Source organism: Passer montanus, unplaced genomic scaffold, assembly GCF_014805655.1.
Source record: "Passer montanus isolate IOZ18808 unplaced genomic scaffold, ASM1480565v1 scaffold51, whole genome shotgun sequence".
Lineage (NCBI taxonomy): Eukaryota > Metazoa > Chordata > Aves > Passeriformes > Passeridae > Passer > Passer montanus.
The window spans coordinates 3051828-3079590 of NW_024370041.1; the positions used below are offsets into that span (position 1 = coordinate 3051828).

General features: G+C 38.3%; 1 protein-coding gene across 3 annotated transcripts in view; it reads right to left on the bottom strand.

The window, feature by feature from the left end:
• CTBP1 (C-terminal binding protein 1) overlaps positions 1-27763 on the bottom strand; it is a 237014-nt gene that overhangs the window by 165164 nt on the left and 44087 nt on the right. For all 3 annotated transcript variants that reach the window (XM_039723848.1, XM_039723847.1, XM_039723846.1), the window contains exon 2: positions 17320-17471. In XM_039723848.1, coding sequence (XP_039579782.1) covers positions 17320-17368 — 49 coding nt within the window. In that variant the 5' untranslated portion in view covers positions 17369-17471. The remainder of the gene's footprint in view (positions 1-17319; positions 17472-27763) is intronic.

Consider the following 27763-nt stretch of genomic DNA (forward strand, 5'->3'; position numbering starts at 1 on the left):
CCACTCATCATCTCGCTGGCTTAACTGTGGCTCATCACATTGCTGCCAAACTCAGAGACAGAACTCTGAATTCAGGCCAGAAATAAAAGGTTTATACAGCAAAGCTCCACAGAATTTGTTAAACCTTCTTCTGTGGATGGGAGTTAAAAGGTTCTGTGCCCAAGGGTGCCCAGCTAGTGCCACCTCACTGAAACAGCCACTGCCAAGGGTAGTGCAAACAGTGACTGGTTCTGGCAATACAGATATCAAACAGCATCTTGGCAAACCCCAAAATTTTGCATTAGTGTAATATTTCAATATTACAGAATTTTGTATTAGTGTAATATTATCAACAACAATATTTCAACAAATTTTGTACTAGTGTAATTTTTCAACAATTATTTCTCATTGAGAGATATGTCATCTCTCAATGAGAGATTACATTTCAATAAAGGAGAAAGTTACTCACTGGCTGGGGAGGAGGTTACTTTAAGTAGGAATGTTTGGTTTAATTTATTTGACTCTCAAGTTCAACAAAAAGTTTCCTGTTATCACGTAGATGTTTGAGGGAAGGCCAAAGCAAACAGTTTTAACAGCTTCATTCTATGCATCTTCACATCTCTCTGTAGCTCTATTACTTCTTGGACTGACATTAAAGGCTCCATCAGAAATGCCAAAGTTTGCCAGACATTTCCCCATTCTTCCCTTAGCTTTATCAGTGCAGTAGAAAGATGTTGTTCTTCAAAAACAAAACCACAAGTCAACACAATACTGTATTTGCACAGCCTACAGACACACCACGAAGAATTTACACATTTAGGGGTATAAAGAATGCTTGGCACAAACACAGAGTTGTAATTGAGACCATCCCCAGGCCTGATAAACTGTTACAGTTTGACACATCACTCCCTTTTATTTGTTGATGCCTGTTAGTTCATATCTGCTGGTTAATGTTTGCATCACTGCCCTTATTTCAGGGCAGATCCCCAGTTCAGTGCAATTTGCTGGTAATTACATTTTCAATTTTTTTTTTTCTGGTGATAAATCTCACCCTAGTGAAGCTGTACCTGCCTTATCTAGTACCCAAATCTCTGGCTGTGTAGAAAGATCACTTCCATAATGTACTGGATGCAGTCCAAACCTGAGAAATCACTTCTGTGTACTCACTCTCAAACATGTTGGAAATCTTGGAGAAGTGTAGTAAAGTGGTTCTGGTAACTGTGTAACTAAAGCAATAAAATCAGCACAGTATTTTTACTATTTGTTTAGTAACAGGACTTGACAAATGTAAAGCACTGTAACAGCAAACTAAAATCCACTTATATTTTTATTGCTCCTGCTTCAAAAATAAGAAATAAAAGATAGCACTCATAAAATTCTTGTAATTAGACATAAGTTTCTTCATTTTTTGGATGTAGTTCATATAATTGCTGTTACAAGTTAGACATTTCATGAGGTAATATTTAAATTAAATTTAAAAAAAAAAGAAAAAAATAAAAGCCCTGTACTAACAGAACCAGTTTGTTTTTAAGAACATTTTGCATTCCTGTACACTGGCAGCAGAAATGTATCTGTGGTTTCCATCTGGAAACTCCCGAGGATGAAGGAATCTGTCCTTTATGCATGATAAAATCTTGTGACACAGCAAAATATTGCTGCTGCAGTGTCCTCAAGGTACGCCCTTCAGAGAGTCCTGTGTGCTCACTCACCACTGCTGCAATAATCCATTAGGTAAAAATCATTTACATGCACAAAAACAGCTCAGCTGCTGAATCATGAAGTGTATAATAATTATGTGCTATAGCTTTTTAGCTTGATAATGCTATTATTTTTCTTTCAAATTTGCTCTGTAAATATGTTTCAATTATTCCTTAATACATACAGTTGCTTGAATAGGCAAATTATTAAACACTAAGTAACACTGTTCTATAATACCTTGTAGGGGGTTTTATTAAACTATATATAGACTTTTCACCTTGCTGTAAAACCAGCAATGAGTTAAGCCTCTGACAGATGAGTGTTATCATCCTTTCACACATAAGGAAACAACTCCAGGGACAAATTGCTGCCACAAGGACTCTAAGCACAGCTGGCTACTCCTTGTTCTGAACTCCTGTACCTTTAATCACACACCACACCACTTGTAGGGAGCTGGTCACAGATGTGTTACAAGAATCAATCCCATGTTGTGCATTACTGCAAGTACAGGGAGCTTTTTAGTTATTTTTTTATCCTTTATACCCCTTTCTTTGAATACTTTAGCCATTGTGAGCTAGACAAAAAAAAAAACAAAACCCTGAACAGCGATCTTTAAAATTAATATTTTTTACAAGACCTACAGAATGGATATTTGAATTTGTGATTATTTCTTGTGCCAGGGCTAATGGGGAAGTATGAGAAATGCACAGCAGCAGGTACCTGAGGCTGTAGACACTGAAGTGCTGGGTTATGCACTGTGCACTACAGGTGGGCAGTGCAGCTCTAATTTCTGACTCTAATAATGAGGCTGAAAGCCTCAAAGAACTAAAGGACCCTCCAAAGTTCTACTAAGTTTGGCAAGGAAGATAGAAGCCTTTCACAACCAAGGGTGCAAGAAATGCTTGTCATGGGTTCAGACCAAAGATTAATCTTGCTAAATAGTGCTTGTTTGGTTTTTTTGGTGGTTTTTTGGGTTTTTTTGGGCTTTTTATTTTTTCCCTGCTGCTAGATTCAGGAAAAGAACAGTGAGAAAAAGAAGATGAAAGAAGGGCAAGACTTGTATTTCAGAATCTCTCCCTACCACCAGCAATTTGCCATTCAAGAGCTCTATCAATCAGAATTGTTTCAGCAAACCCAGTGGATTTTTCTTCCACAAACCTATTCACTCTTTCAATCTTTGTGAAACTTCAGTAACCTAAAATATCCTGCAGTAGAGCTTCATAACTCACCTGATGTATGGAGAAATGCTTCCTACACCTACACGTAGCAGTTTCACTTGGTGCCTGCTGATTATGGCTTTGAGAACAGAAACACGTTTGCAAAATAACAGGAGAGGGGTTTTGGACTCCTGTGCAGGAAGCAGGACACTGTTTTCAATCCTAGGGCTGAAGAGAATATTTTAAGTGCTACAATTCCATTAAAGTAGGTCAAAATCTTCTTCCTTATTCCCAGAAAGGGACTTGATGTTCTGACTATCAATAGCATAGTGCTGTTCTGAGTCAGGTACTTTTCAAGCACAGCTCAAGACTTTTGCAAGGAGAAATGTTAGTGCTCCCCACTCCTGCTTGCCATCTGGATCCACACACAGCCATGGAGAAGGTCACAAATTCAGGCAAGTCCTGAACTGCCTCCTAAAGGCACCTGCTCTCAACTCCAAGAGCCCTCACCAACCTCCCAGGTCTTCACAGGATGCCACTCATTCCTTGGGTACCTGAGGAAGGCACCTTCAAAGCACATCAGCAAACCTAAAAAATCCTGAGTGCATAGTTTACTTCTGTTAAGAGTTCTCACCTTTACACCACACCAGCTCTTTGAATTCTTGTTTCCCTCATTTGACTGGTGGAGGCCACAACAGGCAGCCCAGCAGTGGCAATGCAGGCTGCAGCTACAAGACCAATAATCAATATGCTGTCAGTAATTTATCATTTAATTAAGGTATCATGGACGTTGCTGTGTCCCTGAAACACGAGGTTAGAATAGTTTTTCCCTTATTATGAAATACAGTAAAAAATATGAAAATTAGAACAAGAAGAAAATAAAGTAGCCAGAGAAAATGAGAGCTGAGGAGTTTCCTAATGACCTGATTCAGCTGATAGCTCACCATGCTTATGCTCAGTTGCCACACAAAGCTTTTATGGTATTTTGCAGTTTATTATCCAGCATAATAAAACTTCTGTAAATGCATTTTTTCCACATCACTTCTGAATCGACTAACACCGAATTCAGTGAATGACATGCTGGTTTACCACGCAGTCTTTTCTCCCACTTTATTTTCAACCAGACAAATGTTTTTAGAGAAGATACTGTCATATTTGAAAAACATAAAATTGGGGAGGATTATAGCCAAGCTTCACAGAAACTGAGTTCTGAAAACATCCCATCCAGCATACTCTAAATGTTTCCATCAAATTTCCTGCCATTTAAAAAATATGCTAATCTCAAGCATTAATGGAACATCTTCAAATGGTGAGTGCATCTTAAAATAACCTTACCCACTGCTGAAACCTCAAGTCTAGATACATTTTTGTCTTAGCAGCACCTATGCTGATTCTCTTTTTGCTGATAACATCATATGATCAATATTACTCTTAAATAAACCTAGAGAGAAAAAGCTTTAGTTCACCCTTACTTTCTGTAGAGACCACACAAAAAACCTTTCAGCAAGTAAAACAGAACCAAATCAGTGTTGCTCAGTTGAGCTAAATATTAAACGGCATTTCCTTGTACTTGACTAGGAACTTGATGGTTCTTGTGGACAACATCTTTCACAATAAAATTAGCACCACAGGTCACAAGAGATGATGGAGCAGGTGCAGCTGAACACTCAGCTAATGCTTGAAGGTAACTGGTTCAAGGGCCTGGTATTTCGGTGTCATAAAAGAGAAAATATTGGCAACACTGTCAGCATCTCTTCTTCCTCAAATAATCATCAGTAGATGAATATTGGGGTGGGTTTTTTTGAAGTCAACTCCTTTTTTTCAGCTCACACTTTCTTACCAAATTAGTTTTTATTTTCTCAACCTATAATGCTTTAATGCTACTGAAAAGAGATAATTAATATTGCAGTGGTTTTTTTTGAAGTCAACTCCTTTTTTCAGCTTACACTTTCTTACCAAATTAGTTTTTATTTTCTCAACCTATAATGCTTTAATGCTACTGAAAAGACATAATGTCATTGAAATGTAATTGATTAAAAAGGAAATACGTCATTAATAGAAACCACAAAAAAGCATTATGCATATATCAATGGGGAGAACAAGGTCATTTGGTTTTGGATGCAAAATCATTAGGCATTGCTGCCAATCTGCAACTCAGATTATACTCCTAATGTCAAGGATATGATGATATCTTGAATGTGCTTCTATGTATAATTTTAGCTTTACCTCCCTCCCCCTGCCCTGTCCTTCACAGCCAAGGAATGCTGCATAGAATCACTTCTCTAGGACTTGATAGTTTTCAGTACATTTACTTAAAATATGAGGTTCCAGCAGTTTTGCAAAAAAAAAGAAAAAAAAAAAAAAACTTCCTATCAATTTGTAAACTCCTTTACATCAATTCAAATTTGTAAACCCCTTTACATCAATAGCAAAATAGCCCAGGTACATTAAGTATAGATTTATGGACTTTGTACAAATCATGACAACTCTGCTTCTACTATTTTATGAAGTTTTATTTAAAAGATAATTTAAAGTTTATAAAAACGCTGGCATCTGTAAACCTGGAAGCCTAAGTGAGGGTCTGTCCCATGCTTCAGCTACATTTGAAAACTTACAAAAAAACAAAAAAAAAAAATACTGCAGAAGGAAGGGGGGAGTATTCAGCAGCCTTTTAAATTAACTGCAACTAATAAATCAACCTCCTTTTATGCTGTAATGTAGTTCAATTGTAACACCAAATTAAAGCAAGATTTTCAACAGAAAATGCACCTCTGTGCTCCTACGGAGAAATGCTGATAAGCCTTTAATTTCTGTACCTTGTGGCAGTTCTGGCCTATGGAATTGTTGCAAATAGGCAAAGAATTCCAGGAAGCAGAGTCCAGCTTTGATAACACAACAAGCTCTGCCACACTCAGACATCAAGAGGAAAAAAGGAGAGAACAGATACAAACTGCATCCAGAGCAAGGAACTGCACAAGGGACACAAAAGACAGAATGGACACAAGCATGAGGCAAATTAGGGGTCACAGCTACTCCAAGACTGAGGAGTCAGAGCAGGAATAAACTAACTACCTGTCTAAACGTGCTTTTTAAATTAAATATCTCATTTCTGGATACAAAATATTTTATTACATTTTCAAGTGATCTGTATTGTATATGTGTACTCACGTATACTCAAAAGGAGTTTTAAGAGATGCATGGAGTTATTAAAAATAAGTACTCCAAAATGTAATAGTGGTCTCTTGTATGTCCAGCTGGGCTCAATTAGCACAATTATTAGTACAAAGCTTTCCTGTTAAATTAAACATTCATAATTGACTAGTATAGAGTGAAGCTAAGCTGCCTTTTTAGACTTTGAACTCCATCTTCCTATCAGAAAGATCTGTCAAATATTATCAATGCAAAAGGATAAACTTGCCTGTAAGTTGAAGCAAGCTTAAGCTAAGTTACAAGTCTGCCTTGTAAATAATTTTAAAAGAAAGCTTTTAAAACTGCATAAAATGCAAGGTTTTTCATCTAGAACAATCCAACAAACTTTATTCAGCAGATATGTTTTCCAATTAGATGGAAATTTCCAGGAGGGACAAGTCAATCATCCCTCTGGAGCACTTCATGGCTCAGGAAAGACCACAGCTTGTATCCAACAAGCCTTTGGCACCACCAGTGGAGCTGACATGAAAACCCCACTGGTATTTCTTTTAAAAAGGAAGAATCCACAATTTCAAGGCTGGGCGGGAGCATTTCCCATGAGTGATCCCTTAGTAAACTATTAAATAATTTTAAACTATGTAGAAAGCTATGATTTTTAGGAACATATTTGCAGGTGCTTCCATTCATAAAAGACTAATGCAAATAAAAGAGTGAATGGAACAGAGCTGAACATTAAATTAAAAAATTACCATTTAATGCTAATGAATTTCAGTGGAAAATCAACTTGTGTATGACCAACCAAAAAAACATAAAGAATAATTTAATAAACATCAGAAAACCAGGAATGGAACAAAAATTATTTTGTTCCCTCATTGAAAAAAAAGAGAAACAGAAAAACAAAGAAAATGAGACTCAGAATTGCAGGGGAAAAGGGAGCTAAAGGTCACATTTGACTCTAAGACCACAAGCCTCAGATGCACCAGTGCCATCACCTTGGTGCCTTTGAGAAGCTGCTGTGCAGTTTCTTTCACCATTTCAGGATACAGTCATGTTGTTGATTGCTGTAATCACAAGGAACCTATAAAATAACCTCTGATTTATGGTTAACACAGATAAAAGGAAGCACTAAAAAACTAAAAACCCCTTCACTGGATGTTTGCAGCCCTGGAATGAACTTCCTTTCACTTCCCTCCATCAACATCTTGGATGGGGGCAAAACTCATCTAATCATCTGACATTCTGAGAAATTTCAAAGACTGACACACAAAAATTAAACAGGAAAGGATTTTGTAAACTTTAAGATTATATTAACAAACATTTCAGAATTCTAGTGAAGGATTAGGTACCAAGGAAAGTTCAAACCAACTTAGTGTCCCTTTCAAAACCATTCACAATTTAATTTAATTTAGATACAGCTAAGAGATAAGGGAAGAAGGAAGAAAACATGGTCTGGAGGTATGATACACTGCTTTTAGAAATATTTATTTTAGGGCAAGTTTCTTATGAGACCAGAGTGGGGGTGTCAAGGACATGAACAGCCCATGATGGGGGCTCACCTCAAAGAGGAGAAAAAGTTTTAAATGTCCTTCCAAAACTTACACACACAGAAGCACTGGAAACAGAGAAGCTTGAATTTCCCTTTCTGAGTCACTACTGAGCTTAGTTATCCCTTTTTTTCCCCCTGACACAATGAATTGAGCTTGCATTACATAGACAGCAGCAAACAACACAGAAAGGGTAACAAACCTCCCTCCAAAACCCTGCTCAGCTTTGCATTGATGATAACCTGGGACAGAAAGCTTCCCTGATCCTGGGGAGACACCTTCACCTATGGAGGAGCCACTGTTAGGAGCACTGCTTGGAGAATCAACTTTAAGGCTCCCTGGTCCAGGGAGGGAACATGGTTTGGGTCTGGTGATGGACATCACTTCCTTGGCCAAGGACTAATGAGGTGGCATTTCTTATTTCTGTCTGCAATACCTAAGCTCCTTTCAGACAGATTTTCAAAGGAAGCCAGGCTCACCTAATTGTGTCGGTCCATCTACCCACTGGGCCCTCCATAATTAAATCTTTAAGTCAGCAGCAAATTTCAGCCAAAAGCTGCCAGTAGAATTACAAAAAGGGCACCAGATGAGAAGGCAGACACAAATTAGAGGCTGTGCCCTGTGGAAGGCTCTGGTAGGACATCCGCAGTAATCCCTTCTTCCATGACAGCTGCCAGTCTCCAGACACAGCTTTGTCAGCACACAGGCAGCTGTGGGAGGTGCTGGGACATGCTCTGCACACCAATTTCTGCAGGAAAGCACCTCTGTGCCTCCCTCTTTCTGCAGAACAGGCTCCAGCTGCCTGTGAGCACAGGAGGCTTCTGCTCACTCCGCATCTGCCACAAAAGGGCTCGGTCAGCTTGGGGATCCTGCCTTGTCTGTGTTTGAGGATCCTGCATTTGTCACAAAATGCACACAAAACTGCTCAAATCTGCCAGAGGAAAGAAAATTCAGAAGGTCAGGACTTGGAGCAACCTGGTCTAGCAGAAGGTGTCCCTGCCCATGGCAGAGGGGTTGGAATGAGATGATCATTAAGGTCCCTTCCAAGCCATTCTGGGATTCTGTGATCTTGAAAGTGTGCAGTGAACTTGAATTTCATCCATGAAGTACAAAGGGATTTCAAGGTGCTGATGGTTTTGGATGGGTTTTAAAGTACTGAGAAACCTGCCTTTCCTGTAACTCCTAACTTTGGGAGTCTACATCCTTCTGCAGATCTGGACTGAAGCATGTTGCTAGGCTGCCAACAACTGCCAGGCAACAAATCACAGCACACAGATTGAAGCCACGCTTACAATGCAATATATTGAGCATGTTTTATTGTTAGGAAATCAATAATCTGCATTGCCATAATAAAATGTAAAATGTGATTATGTTTTTCCCAGGGGGTAGAAAAAATAAGAATAAAAAAATCTGTAAATCATTTTTATTGCCTTTCCAAAGTAAAACTTATACATTCATTCTTCAATCTGTTATAAAATCAAATTAATTTCCACTACTAATGAACAAAACCTCTCTCGCTGCACATGTAATTAAGAGTGATACTACTTCTTTCTGAGCTCCTTTTATTCATTGCCCCACCAAATTATTAAAACAAAGCAGTTACTATGGTAACTAATTCATTCTCTGCATTATTATATTGTTTCTAAACATCAGTGTCGACTCATTCTGACTTACATGCCCTAAATTCCAGTTTGAAATTCTAAACTTCTGTCTTGTTTGTCAGAAAAGCCCTTTACAATCTATGCATTCATGCAGATACGGATAGCTGGAGCGCAGCTGCTTTTGTTTATTGCAAGAAGAAGGAACTGTTACTAAATTATTTGGGTTTGATAAATTGATGATGCCTGCATGGAAGTGCAGGGCAGCACTCAGGGAACAAGCACAGGAGTCTGTGGAGCACTGCACAAACTGGCAAACATGACCATCTGCAGGTTAGCTAAACCAACAACAACAACCAAAAATGACTGGCAGATGTTGTGGAAATTAAGTAACACCTGCCTAAGTGGGATTTGATACCCAGGAAAAAACCACATGCGTGTGACTGATGCAATCTTCAAGACAGAAAGGAACAGCAGGGAACAAGAAATAGTGATAAAATTGCCTGGGAAAAAGTTTTCTTAGCTCTTAATAAAACTATTTCTTCAAATGTGCACTCCTTGACAAAAAGAGGCATTTATCGTGTATTTAATTAAAACTTATAATTATTCTTGATTACCTATTAGCAGGAGTCATAGTCTAATTGTATTTGAGTGTCATTATCTAGCACACAAGGAAACTTTCTGAAAAATACAGGTAGGATCAAAAGAATAAAGAGTCTTTACTCTTCATCTTTTGCTCTCCTACTGCCATTGCCTGTAATTTTTGGTGTGTTTTTTTGCTGCGTCTCCAGTTAATTGGCAGAATGAAAGGTTTGAAAATTCAGTGCATGGGAGGATACTTTGAAAAATAAGCATCAGGGGAAAGAGAAACATGAATAATTTTTAACAGCTAATTTCTGGCTTTAAAAAAATCCCAAACACATCTGCTCAAAGTCACAAGCAATTTAATTTAGTTCTCATAGGAAAGGGCAGAAGAAGGAACCTTTTAATTTAGGTATCTGAGCAGGGCCACAAACCACTGCAGAGTTCTGCATCTCCAGTGGTACCAAAGGGTGTGTACCTGCAAGTGCCAGGTTTTTTCACAAATAGCAAAGCCTTGTGTTTTAAAGGGATTCCAAGAGTATTCCAACACCTGCTGCTATTTATATCCCAGAACATCTCTGACTGTTTTCTGTCACAGAAAAAGAAGAGGCAGAGGCAGGTTTGGGTTTTTTTCTAACCTGGTACCTGTCTTCAGAAGAGCTACAAGATAAAACACAGTTTTCTTAACTCCAAATGACCTGTCCATCAGGCCACAATGACTTCTCTAGTGAGGAGGGACATCTCTGCTGGGTTCTCCCTCCTTGGCAAAGCCTCCATGCAATTCCTCCTGGAATTGCAGGAGGAATTCCAGGAGAGGCACCCTTCAGAAATTCAGTATTGACCTCCTGGAACGAGGACACGAGGATGGAGCAGCAGAAGCCTCCAGCACTAAAAGACATTCTCCACTTTTATTTTCTTGTTTCCACTTGCATAATCACACTCCCGTCCTGACTGCACTAAGGGAGGAAACAAAATAAAATCCTTTTTTGCATCTCAGACTGCACTTCCCTGAGGATGGGAACTGCCTCTGTGAAAGCTGAACATGACTGCTTTAATTAGATGCCTATGTAAATTTTTCAGTGTGTTTACCTAGACACTTAATCTTTGTACAGTTCAGTTTTCCAGAGCACAGTGCAAAGCAGCATCAGAGCATCTTCCCTGACCCCAGGCAGAAATAATACATATTACCATCAAGTACTTAAGACTTCTAAAGCTTCTAAAATTTTTACCACATATCTGCACTGTATAAAAGCTAAATACCTAGCCTGAAAATATTTTTATTAATAGAAAAATAGGAGGAATAAATTCTCTGGAGATTATTCAGGAATTAGAGGATGAAGTGCGGTTATGTACTGGATTCTGATTCAAATATCTGATACTACAAATACCATTAATACAACCCTGTAAAACCAGTGTCATGTTATATTATTTTCTGTATTTAACACTGTCTTTGATGCTAACATTAAGGGAAATTATTTTGACTTTACTGCAGTGTCAAGATGCAACTTTCTAGATAGATCACAGCTGAACACAGCTGCTGTCATAACCAAGTGTATTTTATTTCAATATACCAATCAAAATGTGACAACACAGATAAAATGCATGATCCTGGACACCACAAAATTGCAGTTTTTCCTTACAACATTCATAACTTAAACCAGTGACATGAACATTTCAGCAAAACTTTAAAATCTCAGATTCTTTTCTCCATAGATTTTTCCCCCTCAAATTTTCTTACTGAAGCAATGATTTTCATTAGCAGATACTATTCAGTGTCACTTAGAGCACAAGAGGCTTCTAAGCCAATTCCCTTTTCATCCAACTTGCATTGTTACTGTGATACCTCTGCAATATTGCAGCACTTAAGTGGATGCAAATCCAAAGCCTGTCTAGGTGAAGCCTGAGATGCAGGTTACTGCAGGAAGCCAAAAGAAAGCTAAAAACCACTTTGCACTGCAAATACTGATATAAAGGACAAAGCCAAAAACCAAACACAAGCCTGTGCATAAGCATTTCAACTATAATTCTAATTAGATAAAGGATGGTTTTGCAGTAGGGTAAACATAACCCAAATATACAGATAATTTTCCTTTGGAAAGAGGCAAAAAATGTTGTTATGTTGAGATTCCTGGTAGCACCATTTGTTATTTTATCATTTTAAAGTCAGCTTATCTTAGTCCTTAGAATATGCTCCCTGTTCTTTGAAGGCAACTTTTACCTAATTCTCTGTATTACCACATGTTCAAAAATGCTTTCAATGTTTTTACAAGCAAAATGCAGAAAAAATAGTGTTGAGTTGTTACAACATACTTGTATGCAATGTACCAAAGTATGCATTTTTATGTTAAAACACTTGTAGCTGAATGTAAATTGGTTTACTTATAGCATATTCTTCTATAGATAATTCATAGAAAACTCTGCTTGCTTAAACACTTTCATTTGCTACACTTGAAAGCTTTGATAGTTGTTCCTGCAGAAAGATTTTGGTAGCTTTAACTATCTAATTCCTAATTTAATTTATACTGGATTGCTGCAGAGAAAAGGAATTTACTCCAGTTCAAATCCTTATGTATTTGCTGAAGGCACTTAAGGTTAGAAAATCACATTTTTGCAAAGGTTAATTGGTACTTTATAAAGGAGCTACTTTGACTTAGGAAACAAATGATAAAGTATTAGGAATCTTTTAGCTCCCTCTGCTGCCCTAATCCTTCACTAAGCCACCTTCTGTCTGTCAAAGACACCAAGAAATGAGGCAGCTCATTAATCCCTTTCTAAGAAACATTTGGCACATTAAGTATGCCCAGTACTAAGATCAGTACACAGGAAGAAAACTCTATAAAGTACTGTTTGATTTACCTTTGCCTGTGCATTCCATTATTCCCTTTCTTTCTCCAGTATCTGCAGCAATGAAACAATGAAGAACATGTTCAAATGTGGATGTTAAGAAAACTGTAGCTCTTGTTCTCCAAAGAACTTAACATCTGCAATTCCCACTTACATAAGAAAGAGCTAAGGGCACTCACTGTCTGGAAACATTTATTTACAGATACTCTTATTTACATATCAACTTATATGGTGCAGACCAGCTTTAGTAAAAAATCCTTTTTGAAATTCAGGGAAAGCCCAGACCTTGCCAAAGTAGGCCATCTACTTATCAATATGCAGAAAACTCAACTGCCCCTGCAAGGGGTCAAACCCAGTTTACACAAACTAGATGGGATCCATCAATGGTCATGAAGAAACACTTGGTATTTGTCAACCTGGTGCTTCCCACTAGTTAAAAAGCCAAGCTATTACACACACAAGCAAAAGAAATCAGGAAAGTGAATGCATTTTTCTAATAATTAAGCCACTCTTTATTACAAGATTTCTCTGTCAATTTGGGAGGACAACCAAATTCAATTAATATCTGTTTTTTCTCCCTCAGCATTCCTCCTGGAACCAGCAACATATTCCCCATCAACTACAAACTGAAGATTCATCTTATTAAATCTCAAGCAGCAAAAAGAAGCACTCAAAACACAGATGTTTCCTTATAAAGAAAGAAAGCCCAGGCCATATCCTTGAAAAGAAACTATTCATTTATCATGCACTTTTGCTGTCCTTCAAAGTGCATCACACTTGGGTATTTGCCAGTAATCAAACCTTCCCAAAGAAAGGCTGCCCTTCATAAAAGCAAAGATGAGAGATTTTATCTGAAATTTCAGAAATTCATCCCATTAATATGCACTTTCTTTTCCAATTTATGATCCTGGCCAACCCTTCATTTCTTAGGTAATAAAGCATCACTGTTAAAATAGCTAAAATACATTCCAACTTTTCTTCTGGGCACTTTTTAAAAAGATGAAGCAACATGCATATAAAGAATAACATTAACACAAGTGCTGCACAAAAAGGGGAAAAAAATAGGAAATGATTGAGCATTCTGAGTGCTAAGATGCTTTTTGCTTCATCAAAACCAGAAGAAAAAAAAATAACAAAAACCAACAAAAAATCCACACCTGTCTGGGGACAGACAAGGTCTTCACAGACTTGTACTTGGCACATTTTGCATTCTTTACTGTATAAATATCACATGAGGTGTTCTGGGAAGAAATTCCTGGTTTCAAGCAATTACCTAATTAGGGAAGTGCTCTCAATTTTCCAGTTACATTTCCAGCATTGTGCTGTACTTTAATCTCTAATACCTATGCAAACAAGCAAGAAGAAATGAGAGAAGCCCCTTTCCTCCTCCACCAGTGTTCCCTAAAGCTTGGAAACCCACCAAAAGCAGTTTATAATAAATATATACTGCTCAGGCAGCCAAAATAATGTACTTAAAAATAATTCACGGTGTTCACCAAGCCCCTTCACAGACAATTCAGAGATTCCCCCTGCCTGCAGCCACCTTCTGTTCCTTCCTGCTTCATCTATTAGCACCCAGCAAATGCAAGAGGGGTCAGACAGCCCAAGGTAACTGCCAAGCAATGGTCAGTAAAACATACATGCATTTAATTAAGGATTTCTGGAATATAAGCAAATAAACAGCATTGTTTACAGTTTGTTACAATATAAAGCACAATAATACCTTAATTAGAGATAACAACTTTTCAAAGTGCCAAAAACATTTTGAATTTTTCAAATTACCCACAAAATGAACACATTTTATTTTTGCACTGTGACACTTCCAACTGTTCTGCCAAATGTATACTACTATAATTATGCTTTGCAATCACCAGCAGCACCGGAGAGGGGGACAAAGAACAATATAATCAGTAACTAATTAATCTTTCACATGTCTTGATACCATTTATCTCCAAGGGAAGAATCCTAAATGTTATTTTACAAATTGTGAAGTGAGTTTAATATTAGCATCTCAGAGTGCCTCGAATCATGTCCTTATGCCTGAGCATAATTCACAGTTAGTGGTGGAAGTTAGAAACCAGAATTTAATACCTGGCTTTTTAAGGGGCAGCCTTCAATGGTAGGACATTGAAATGTGCACAAAAAAAATTTCTAAACAGCTTTGGGATTAAAAGCAAATATTCAATTTTATATTTAGGAAATCATCAAAGGAAATCATCGGTACCTCAGAGACAAAATAATTTACTCAGCAACATTAAGCTTCATTATGTTCAAGAATTCTTGAAAAAATACATAGTTAGTAGTAGTTAGCAAGTTATTGCAGCCTACTTTTAAGTGAACTTGCAATAGAAATAAAGTGCATCTTTAAAATCTTCTCTTCTAAGGGAAAGTTCAAGAGAAGAAAGCAATGCACAAACTCATGAACAGAAAAGATGACCAAGAAGATAAACCATCTCAGCTCATTGCATTCCCTGAGCTTTGTAAAACATCACACATATTTCTAAAACATAAAATATTTAGGTTGTGTTATGAAAGGCACATATATCAGAGAACAATTCTGCATAATTAATTTTCAAACCTGAACAGGACCCTATGTGGAAAAAAAGCCATTATAAAAAAAAACCAACCCCCCTAGTTTTTATCCCTTCTTACACTCTTTGAAATCATCATCAGGGAGATGTGTTTACAAGCCTCAAAGAACATTTGGACATACAGATACACAAGAGCAGAACACAGTTCCAACACTTGGGAGCCAAACTGGGTTCCCACAGCTGTAAAATGTCAAGCATGTTTCCATACCTGTTGTTTTATCCCCTCTCCTCCTGATCATTTTCTGCCTGGCCTTCCCACTCCATTTTCCCAACCTGGCTATTTGGGAAATGGGATTAAGGAAGCAGAGAGGTGGCTAAAAAAACCCTTTTTTTCCCTATATCACTTTTCAAGTGGATCAATTCCCTCCACTGCATGGCCAAGCAGATTTTACCATAGGGTGGATGCAGTGAATTGTGCAGGGCAGGGAAAAACAAGCCAGACAAAACAGCATCACTGGATGTAAGCACGAAGCCTGAGGGAAGCCACTGCTATTTCAGTCCCAGTGGCTGCTGGTCTGTCACCTCTGTCCCTACCAATGTTCCTTCCTAAGTCATCACAGATTTCTTGCCTCTTAGGGTGTTCTGTTGTACAACATAATAAGCCCATAAGGAGGCTGAGATTGCACTGAGTGGGCTGAGCTGCTCTAACTGCTGGCTGCCATCAAAAGGGACAGGTTTGTCATTCTTCTTCACACCTTGCTGATTCAGCTGACTCACACAGGCCAAAAAAAAAAAAAAGTTAATATTCTCCATTTTTTACTGAAGAATTGGATACAGAAACTCTAGGATGGGGAACTGAGACTGGGAGCAGAGAAGAGGAGCTTGCACACTCCTAGGTCAGTACTAGCTGATCCTACAGCAGAGATGCACAGAAAGTGGGGCAGCCTTCCCAATTTCACCATCCTCTGCAGTCAGCTCCCCATTTCTCTGAGCAGGGACAGTCTCCAGTGAGCAGGCTCTGGCCACTTGGCCAAGCAGTCTAGGTGGGACACAGTAACAGCCTGGACCTGGCAACCATGGGTGGGCTTGGCCAGTTTTGGAAGACTGACAAGGAGATTAAATACCCAAACCAAATGTGGAGCTGCACCCTTTGACATTTGGATGAAATGTCCCTTTCTCTGGCTATGTCAGGCTAAACAGTCCCAGCAACCCCACTGAGCTTTTCCAACTGCCCCTTCCATGCAACTACTCTGACAGCTGAACAGTGACCTGGACTGAGGAATTTACCCAAATGGAAAATATGCCAACAGAAGGTTTCAGTACAAGTCAGCTTCTCAATGTAGATCATGGTAAAGTCACACTCACATTGGCACAAAGAAAGGGATAAAAATCCACTGTCAGGGACTCCTCACACAGCACAGCTGCTGGGAAAGGGTCCCAAGACCAACATGTGGAGGAGACAAAGGTTTCACCCCCAGTTCACATCATCAGACAATGCAGAGACCATGTGCCCACCAATCTGTACACTGTCTCCCACTGTGTCAAAAAGAAATTAACTTTTCCCTTGCCTTTTAGTGAGAAACTAACATTTTAATATCACAATTCATTTAGTTCCGACCATTCATGTATACTCTTAAAAAGAGTACAACTTATCCCTCAACCTGCTTTCATACCAGCTCTAAAAGCCCTTTTGGAGAGAATAACAAGAATATGCAATTTGTCATTTGTGACCTGGGGTAAAATGACAGACTCAAATGATTACAAGTCCTTTACTAGAATTCACACTATTTTTATTAATACTAATTTAACGTCTGGGGGTGTCCTGCAATTTTTGTTTTGTTTTCATCTGACTTTTTACTTCTTTTCAAGGATCAGATACAAGCTGTTAAATCAATCTACATGAAGCAAGCCTGTAGAGAAAGACTCCTGAGAGCACTACGTGGTCATCTTGCCCTTTTGCAATTGTTGTTTTATATAAGCCCACAATTTTTTTACAGTGTTTGAGTAGAATGTTGTAAAAGGCTAAGATGAAAGCCAACTCAACTGTAGAACAGGTCACAGACTAGTTTCTTTTATTTGTCTAGATCCATTTCCACCCAAAAACCAGCATTTGTGCACATTCAATATTACCTCAACAGGAAACACAACTCAATTAAAAATACACAGAATGACCAAGAGAAAATATCAGTATCCCACAAAATTAACACAGTTAACATTAGAAATTGAAATGTCCAACCTTCAAATATGCGATCCAAACGTTGTCGCTTCACTTTGTGTTTGTCCATTAGAGACAGAAAAGTGGAAGCTCAAAGAACGTCCCCACACAGCTTGGTGATGCTTTTCTCACACCAGCCAGAAATGCTCAGTCTTTTATAAGCTTATTTCCACCTGTGAACAGAAAGATAAACTTTAAAATACATCATTTCAGGCACCTCTGTCCAGATGATCTGGAGATGGTCTGTATGTAATCTAAAGAATTAAAAAACCCACAAAGTTCTTAAATCATATTAGGTAAACTGGATATTTATTTCACAGGAAAATGTCTTCAAAGCACAGAGATACAAAGCACAGGGCACAACTCGGACCAAGCAGTGAGGAAATGTTCCAGGACAGCTGCTGTTCTCTGCCTTTTCACTGTCAGAAAATACTTTTCTGCCCCTCCACTGAACAAACCACCAACAAATGCAGGCACCTTGCACAGGCACAGGTCCATAAACTGCCAGAAGCATGTTCACCTGAGATGAAATTGGAAAGCCACAACTTTGCATCACAAAGCTCACAGTGAGAGAAAATACTTCTTTCACTCTGAACTTTCAGGCTCTTGATGATAATGTAATCCAGAGTTTCAGCTTGGAAGTTGAAGGAAACCAAGTCAAGGGGCAGAGACACAGGGAAACACATCGTGGTGACAAGAGGGAATGCCAACATCTCTATCAACCAAATGGCATTTGGAGCAGGTTCATGCATGACTAGGCAAAGCTCTTTGGCAGCAGACATGGGCAGGCACTTTTCAGATTCTGTGGAGCTGGGCAAGGCAGCACATGGGCATTGCAACAAGCAGGCTGCATTTTAAGCCAAACCACTGAGAAGTGGGAAGGGGGGATGGGAAGAGAGGAGGAAAAATCCCTCAATGAGAACCTAATCATAGCAGTAGAATATAAAATGCACGTGAGCAAGTGGATGTGGTCAAACTATGGATACAGATGCTCTAAAAAGCATAATCAGAGCAGCACTTTTATTCACCTTTCAGTATGTGAGTAGACTTTGAGAAACAAACACAGAGCACACTGTAGTGCAAACACTGTGCACACTAAAATGAGCCAAACACCCCACCTCCCTGTTTCTTTTTATTCCTGCCCAGCAGCTTTCAACATGAGTGGACAGGATTAAATGGCCTTACAAGTGACTGAGCCTAGAAATCTGCTTGTTTCTTTCTAGATGCTGAACTGCATTAAAACCAAACATAGGCACATTTCATTGAAATTATAAAGAAAAATATTTTTTGAGTATCAAGAACTGCATGTTTGCATTTAAACTAAGTATCTTTACCAGTACTGCCCTGCTCGGTGCATTTGGACTTTTAATGAAGTTTCTTCTTTGTGTTTGATTTTTTATAATTTAAGTAGGAGTTAATATGCAACATTCATGGTACTTTTAACTCGTCATTTGCCTCACTGTCCTCTTCACTTCCCCTCCATATCTCTTTATCCCCAAATTCAAGATTCTTCTGCTGTTCTGTACATCTGGACTTTTAATAAAGTTCCTTCTTTGTGTTTGATTTTTTTTTTAATTTAAGTTGGAGTTAATGTGCAACATTCATCATACTTTTAACTCTTCATTTGCCTCATTGTCCTCTTCACTTCCCCTCCATATCTCTTTATCCCCAAATTCAAGATTCTTCTGCTGTTTTGTATAGATTCCAGTTGAATATAATATCCCATCATGACAGGGAGAAGAAAAATTGATGAGGAATGCAGAACACAATTTTTTTTACTTTTTAAAAAACAAAGACTGTTGCCATTTTAGAAATTCACTTTTGCATTTCTCAGCATTGGCATTGTTCCAAAATACAATGTTCTTTAATATTGAACGCGGCTGTGTTATGAGACTGCACAAGCATTACATTGAATCTAACACACATTTTATAATCTTAAATCTATGTAAGTATAGAACTATATAACCACCAGCCTTGGCTCAAGCCAACACCCCAAACCTGTGCACAGGATCAGCCTTAAACCAGTCTTTCATTTATTTGCTTATCATTTCTATTTTATAATCTACTTCCTTCAATTATCACATAGAAAGATGTAAAGCATAAAAACCAAACCAGAATATAATGCACATTTTAAACACTAATCTTAGTTTAAATTTGTATAGCTTATTTAATTTCCCATCTTGTAGAAACATACAGGCCTGCTGCCCTCCTTGTGATGTGTTGTTTATTCATTCAGTAAAAGATTTTTCCACTGTAGTCACTCTGCATACAAAGCTGGATGACAGCTGTGAAGAACAGACCATCTGTAACTATTGACCTACCACTGAAAGTGCCACCAGATGTTTTCTATCTGTCTGCAGTAGCTTCAAAGTGTGCCATATAAATCAAGTTTTTTTTTTTGCTTTCAAGCATTGTTTTAACATTATTTCATTGATAGTAAGTTGTCATAAGTTTAAAAAATATTTGGGCAAAAAATAAATTCACATGTTAACACCATTCTAAGTTGAACCCTCACACAGTTTTATTACACATCATGTTCCGACAGAAAGAGCAGATGATGATAAGGGAAGCACATCCCAGCAAAACAAAAGCCTTGTAATTGTGGAAGTGTTAGTTATGCAATTGCTAAACCACAACATGAATAGTTGTATTTGAGAAATTCACTAAAAATACACAGTGCCAGATGATCTAAAAACCTGAACACCAAATACCAAATAGTATTTAAGACCAGACTTCTGCAGTTCAATATTTTAAGATTAAGTGAGAATCCAAACAAGTGAGATTTAAGAATATATAGTGCTTATCATATATGTCAAGTAGTATCTACAGCAGAACCCTTTTGAGCAGGACACATTTTAGATCAAAGTACACACTGTTGCAAACAATATTAGAGTTTTTCCTTCAGTTAATCAGATTATTTCAGTGTATTTTAAAGAGAATAAGTCTTGGGGTATTGCTGGAGCATTTAGCTCTCTCTTAAGAAAGGGAGATCTTTACTCTGAGACTTCAAGATAAAAGGAAAAGTGATTCTCCAACATATTTCCAGCAGAGAGGGCAAATCCTACAGGCTAAAACAGAAATGATAAACAAGTCAACTTTAAATTCACTTTTCAAAACAGATAATACTGGTAATGAATGAGGGATAAACATTAGCTGTGAGTGAGAAGATTTGAAGGAAGGCCCATTCAAACATCATTATTTCTCCAGAGAAAAAGGATAAAAAGGAAGCAAACTAAAAAATTAATTGTTTTAAGAGAGAAAACAGTAAGCTAATTACACACACCCTGTGTATGTGTGGGTTGTGACAAATTCCACGAGAAGGACTCCTCTCAAACCCCAAATGTTGTAGCATGCATTGTTGGACCATTTCTTTTGCATCAGTCTGGCATGGACCTGTTTCAAGTAGGTCTGAACAGAAAAAGTGCATCACCTCTGCTGAGTTACCTCGCTCTGAAAGGGACCCAGAGTACAAATCTCCTGAGCACAGACTTCCACCCACAGCATACCAACTGCAGAAGGCTGATTTCCACCTCTGCCCCACTGTCAGCTGCAGGCACAGATTTGTAGGCCACCCCACATCACAAGATGAAGCATGAGAAATCCAGAACAGAAATTAAATTCACAGAAGAGCCTGACAGGTCATTAGAGGATAAGGCCATGAAGATCTGTGCTACCCTTGGGAATCTCAGCCTTCACTTAACTCAGCCATTCCAGCTTACACTTCTTTGTCTGAACCCATAGTGAATTATTCCAATATTTTTTATTTCTACTAACAACTATGAAAAAGTATAATGTAAGACTATCAAAAGAAACACTAAGTTTACTTTCCAAATTCCAGTGCCATCAGTTTGGATGATCAAAAATTAGATAAATTTCCAAGGCAAGCCAGACTAATGTTTTACTTCTCCTTTCTTCCCACCCAAACTGACAACATCTCTATTCCATCACACCTCACAAGCCTTGAAGTGGCCATTCTGGACAGCCCTGGAAGCAATATATAAATATAATCACAGTGATTTTCCTCATGCTAGAAATACTTTAATTTTCCTAAATAACTATACATTTTGTTTTGCAGTAATTGTTTCAATTAGTAAACAGATCATTTAGTCCAACCCTCCTGCCATGGGCAAGGACAACTTCCACTAGAGCAGGTTGCTCAAACCCCATCCAAACTGGCCTTGAACACTTCCAAGAAGTCCCCACACTTCTCTAGCAATTGTTCCATTGTCTCATCACCCTCACTATAAAAAAAATCCTTATATTCAAGTCAACCATACCTCAACATTATTACTAAGAAATGGATATGTATCTAAATTTCAAAATATTTCTGTAGTACAAAACAAATTATTTTGTGTTTGGCAAAAAAAAGAAGAGGATCTAATAGTGTTGATCAAGAGATGAAAGTAAAAAGACAAAAATGCTAAGAGAGTTCTCTTTTATTTAAACATTCACTTAAACATGTATTTACTCAGTAAAGTCAAATTTCTGAGGCTATGGTAAGAAAGGGGCTCTAATTCTGTGAAAAGGAAAAATAAAGATTATTATGCAAGAAAAACTTTAAAAAGCTCTATAATTTGTAGCTGAACCCTTCTAATGTCAGTAGCAGCAGTATCAGTGCTGTATAAAACAAATTTTGGATCAGAGGACTGGTGTTTCATAATGAAAGCAAGGTAATGCTTTCATCTCAAAATTATACAGTGTACTACACATAAACATAGAATATAACAGAGAAATATCTGAACTTTTTTTCTTTCTGTATTCCATTTATAAAAGTATTATTTAGCAGTACTTATCTAATGGTTTTGGAAAATTTCCAATTAAAAATATGGAGGAACCTCAAATAGGGGGATGAGTAAAAGAGAACAAAGACTTGTTTTGGTGTTTGTTTAAAATGCAGCAGGGACTGCTACAACAACACTGGAACATCCTCTTTGGAAGTTCTGCAGGACAGCTTTTGTTCTTACATCCTTCCCTGAAGATCCTGTGACTTACACTGAAAACTTCTGCAGTATGAAACCATCACTATACTATCACTGTGCTCAAAATATTCCTGTAAAATTTAAGTTACACTTAAAAATAAGTATAGCACATTGAGCAGAACAGAAAGAGATTAATTGCCAGAAGAAAAAGTATATGTCAGCCTTTTTGTGCAAAAATTGAAGTTACTCCATCTTGTCTTATGAAACCTAATACTGAATTAGGAAGCAAATATATAATTATATTTGCCTGTCAGACAATTTATCTTGCCATTAAGTATGGCTAAGCCACTTTGCCTTACCATTAGATGTCAGTACAGTCTAAGAGAAACTGTACAGGGAGCTTCAAGATCAATAAATTAATCACAAAAATGAATCAATTACTGAATTAGACACCGAAACACATATTAGCTACTCAGAAAAGGACTAAAACCCTAAAAATTCTAATGACATTACCTAAATCTAAGGTGAATCTGTCTCAAAAAGATGGAGAACCAGAAGAAGTGCCTGAAGAGGCAGTAAGCATGGTCCAAAGCATGAAATAGCTTGCTGAAAAACTCCCCAGCCTGAAGACAGTATGACTGAGTAGAATACAACAAAGGCACATAAAACACACTCCATGTCTCAACTCGGTGTCTGGGGAGCACACAGTGAAATAGCAAGCCAGAATATTAAAAACAACAGGAAGCTTTGTCATGAAGTATGTAATTAAATTGTAACATCTGGTGTCACAGGTATTGTGGATGCCAAAACCTTAAGTGGTTACTAAAAGAGATCAGTTTATGGAAAACACATCAGTGGCCACTGATAATAACAGCCACACCACCAGCCCAGGTCAGAAATCCATAAGCTGGTAAATGCCAAAGGCAGGGAAAATGTCAGCACAAGCTTTGTTCTCACAGTCAGCAACGACTGCACTGCGTTCCACTGACCAAATGTCTGTTTAGTTCAGCATCCAGCATTTGCCAAGAAATGAGGTGCTGAATTAAAAGAGCAAGAGCAGAACAAACAGCATCCCTCCTTCAAGCACAAACCAGTGGCTACTTCTGGAGCCAGAACATGGGGAGATGGGGCTGCAGCCCCTTCCAACACATGGGCACCCCTTGGATTCTTAGATAAACTACAAAATGCAGAAGAGTGAGGCTCACAGGGATGCACAAAAAACATCCTAAGTGCAAAATAAAACTAAAGTAAGTTATTACTTATGAGTACTACTAACACAGACTCAGAATGTACTGCTGGAATCATCAAACTGACCATATCTCCAATGTAAAGCCAAAGAGACATCTGAAAATCATCATAATTTAAAAACTGCCAGTGCCATAGACTCCACACAGTAAGCTCTTCCAGAGGTAGGTGTCCTTTATTACTGGCTGGTTTTACTTGTCAGTTTGGCTTCAACTTCCAGGGATTAGATCTTTCTTGCAGCTGGAAGAACTCCCTCATGTTCTTTCCACGGGCACCTCTTAGGTATCCCTTGGTCTACTTGTAGAAGAGACCAAGCTCCCTGATACCCTCCTAGGAGGTCACATTTCTGATCCTAAGTTGACCAATCCATCCCTTGGTCTACTTGCAAAGAGACCAAGCTCCCTGATACCCTCCTAGGAGGTCACATTTCTGATCCTAAGTTGTGTCAAGCCTGTGCATCCTTAAATTCAAGAGCGAGTCACTAAAACGCTGGTTAGTGAGTGCTAGAACAAGACAAAGCCTTGTAACTGCAGGAGCAGTTACATCCATATCCAAAGCAGAAGAACTTTTTACCGCCCTCTTTCACAGTCCTTGAATGCATTCAGGGACCACATCTGAGATTAAAAGACTTTGCACTTGCTCCAGCAGGTTTTTCATCACTGGTGCAAAGCCAGTTCTTTTTAGGATGAGGTTCTCTGCTCCAGGTACACAGCCAACAGTCTCCCCTTCTGTATTTATCACCCAAAATTTGAACACAACTTCACAGAATCGTCTAGGCTGGAAGAGAACTCCGCATCATCAGCATTTTTTTCTCTATGAATAAAGCTGTTTTTTCCTTTTGATAACAATATTCAAAAATAAGGCCAAGAAGTCTCTCTGTCAACACACAACTAAAACCAAGGCTTATGGGCTTTTGACATATTGTCCACTATTTTTTAATACTGTTTAATTCCCTTTTGAACTATTCTTTCTTTTTAATTACTTTAGCACCAAATAAAATGCCGTCCAAATTTTACTGTAATAATCTGATAATCATAAACCCGTATTTTTATGGCATGGGACTGTAAAATGGCCTTTTTGACAGGGAATAGGGTGAAAACAGTAGAAGAGGTTGTGGTAGTAATTCTGTCATTACAAGCTTTTTATGAGGTATTTGTCTTCACCATAAGGGTTTTTCCCAGAGCTTATTTTTTTTTCCCCCCTTAGCAGCATTCTCTCACAATTATACATCTGTCCACAAGCCAAAAATTACTCACTGCTGAAAATTAATTTCTGCAGATGTGTATGACTACAGACAGATGGGAAGCATCTCTGCTATCTCAGATTTCTAGGTCATGAATAAAACTTCATTGAAGAACTCAAGCTATTAGAAAATTATTAGACTAGTGACCTAAGACATGTACATTTCTAAGTAAAATTGAACTGATTTCTTTAGTGTCAGAAAACAATCATTGGGCAATATTGCAGCTATGATTCTCATCAAACAATATCTCTAAAAACTTCTATTTCAGGTATTCAGCACAAGATTCTTCAGGGAGACCAGCATTGTAACAATCCTCGGTCTTAGTCATAAACAGATGTAAAGGAAGGAAAATGAAGAAATTGGTGTGGTCTAACATCATGAACTGATTCAATCACATGCTGAATTCCTGGCTTTGCCTCTTACTCTCCTGACCTGAGGAACTGAACCTGATGGGTGCATCCTTCACTTCACCCACAGCTGCTTTGGTTTGTAAAGCAGCATAGACCCACAGCCCTGTGCCCTGTCACAACTACTGCTTTACAAAGTATTGGAACATCCAAATAAAAACCATCCAGAAATGTCAAATAAGTCGGTTGTTAGATCAGTGTTAATCACTTCTGCATTTTTCAAAGTCTGAAAAGAAAGAAAATTATACTGAAAGATCAATCTCCATTCAGGTTTCTCTTTTCTCAACAGGCAGAAGAGCTGGAAGCCCTTCTGCCTGTTGAGCAAAGAGAAACCTCTCCTTCTTTTGGAGATTTGGATAGAAGAGACAGCAAGCGTGTAAATGAATGAAACACAATCTCAGGGACTTTGAGAGACAATAGCAGTGAAACTGAACTGCCTTTAATTCAAAAATTATCATTATTTGAATCAGAAACTCAAATGAATAATATGTATTTAATATTTTAATGCACCTGAGAAAGCAAAACAGGATGCAAAGTATTAGTCAGCACTCATGACAATAAAAGGGCTAATGCCTTGGTTTATGAATTCTCTAAGAAAGGAAACAATTACTGGTGAACTTCATGAATCTCTGTTGCTAGAAAGGATTCAAACCAGCAAGGAGAAAAAATTACTTTTAACCTTTTATTGATTTATTGACCTTTTTTTTGTCTCTAAGAAAGACACAAACTCACATCAAAATGCCAGGCACATGGACTGTGTGCCTACTCCACATGTGAAACTGGTTCATCTCAGATGAACAGTCCGAGTCACAGATCTACTATTAAAAGTGGCCCATGGATGTCCAGAAACCTGTGCTTCACAGTTTAAAACTCCTGCTTAAAAAAAGATATGCTTGTGCAGTGAAAAAGAAAGACTGGGGGAAAAAAGAAAGCTCTATTCTGAAAGTAAGAAAGAAATCACATCTAAAGACGTTTAGGTTAGAAATTTAGTTACAGTTAATTAAATTTAGACAAAGACCTGTGGGCCTGGTGTTTTTTTCTCTACACCAAAAGCCTCATGTCGGATACCACAAGTCCAAAGGAAGCCTCTCAGCTCTTGGGAGGCTTGGAGCCCCTCTGCTGTGGGTTCAGGCTGAGAGAGCTGGGGATGTCCTGCCTGCAGAAGAGAAGGCTCCAGGGAGACCTTGGAGCACCTTCCAGTACCTTAAGGAGCTGCAAGAGAGCTGGAGAGGGGCTTTTGACAAGGGCATGGAGTGACAGGACAAGGGGGGTGGCTTCAAACTGACAGAGGCAGGGTTAGATTGGATATAGGGAAGAAATTCTTTACTGTGAGGGTGGTGAGACTTTGGAGTAAGCTGGCTGGAGGAAAGGAGACTCAGGGGTCACCTCATCACTCTCTGCAGCTCCTGAAAGGTGGCTGTGCTCAGCTGGGGCTGGGCTCTTTCTCCAGGCAGCACTGACAGAACCAGAGCACACAGCCTCAAGCTGCACCAAGGGAAATGTAGGTTGGATATCAGGAAGAAGTTTTTTACACAAAAGGTGATAAAGTTGGAATGGCTGCCTGGGGAGGTGGTGCAGTCACCATCCCTGGGTGTGTTTAACAAAGCCTGGATGTGGCTCTGGGTGCCAGGGTTGAGCTGAGGTGTTGGGGCTGGGCTGGACTGGATGATCTTGAAGGTCTCTTCCAACCCAGTGATCCTGTGAATTCTGTGCCCAGGGAAGCCCTGAATGTCCCATCCCTGGAGTGTCCAAAGCCAGGCTGGATGGGGCTTGGAGCAACCTGGGATAGTGGAAGGTGTCCCTGCCCATGGCCAGGGGTGGAGCTGGCTGATCTTTAAGGTCCATCCCAACCCAAAGCATTTTATGATTTTATGGATTTCTGTATCCTTGCTGCTGTAAGAAAGAACATCAAGTACTGGGAAAACATTTTTGAGATTGAATACTTTACTTTTCACTTGAAAAGTAAACTGAGTAATATTTAAATGTTATGATTGTACATTATTTCTTCAATATTACTTTTATACCTACAGAATATTTCAGTGAAATAACTTTCTACAGATAAGGCAAATACAATTGTTGGTCACATTTTTTGTTTGCCCATATTACTGCCCTGAGGCAGCAACATAGCACCACAACAGGATCAGTACCACAACCATTAGAATATATACTTTTTTTTTCCTATGGAAAGCTAACATCACATCTTTTCAAGATGTACAGAACTGCAGCACTAGATTGAATACACCTGACATCATCAACTTAAGGAATCTCTAAGCCTTAAGCTGGTATCAATTAATTTTGTAATACTTTTTGTTGATTAGAATACTCATTAAAGATTTTAAGAAAGGAAGTTCAACTGTTTCACCCATTAACTACTACATATATAATTTTTGCTCAGTTACTAGAAGGAGAAAGAAAAAAGCAAGAAGGAAAAAATTATCATTTTGCATGATTAGACTTCCAAAGACGGTTTCCCGTTTTGTTCTGGTTGAAAAAAGAAAATACCAAGGATAAAGCTTTGCTACTATAGCACCTACTCTTCAGAATAGAACAATTCATTCCAGTCAGAATAAAAGATACCTGGTCTGGGTATTTATCTATTGCTTGCTCAGATGTCTGGGTAAAACTAATTTTTTTAGTACTACCTGAATTAA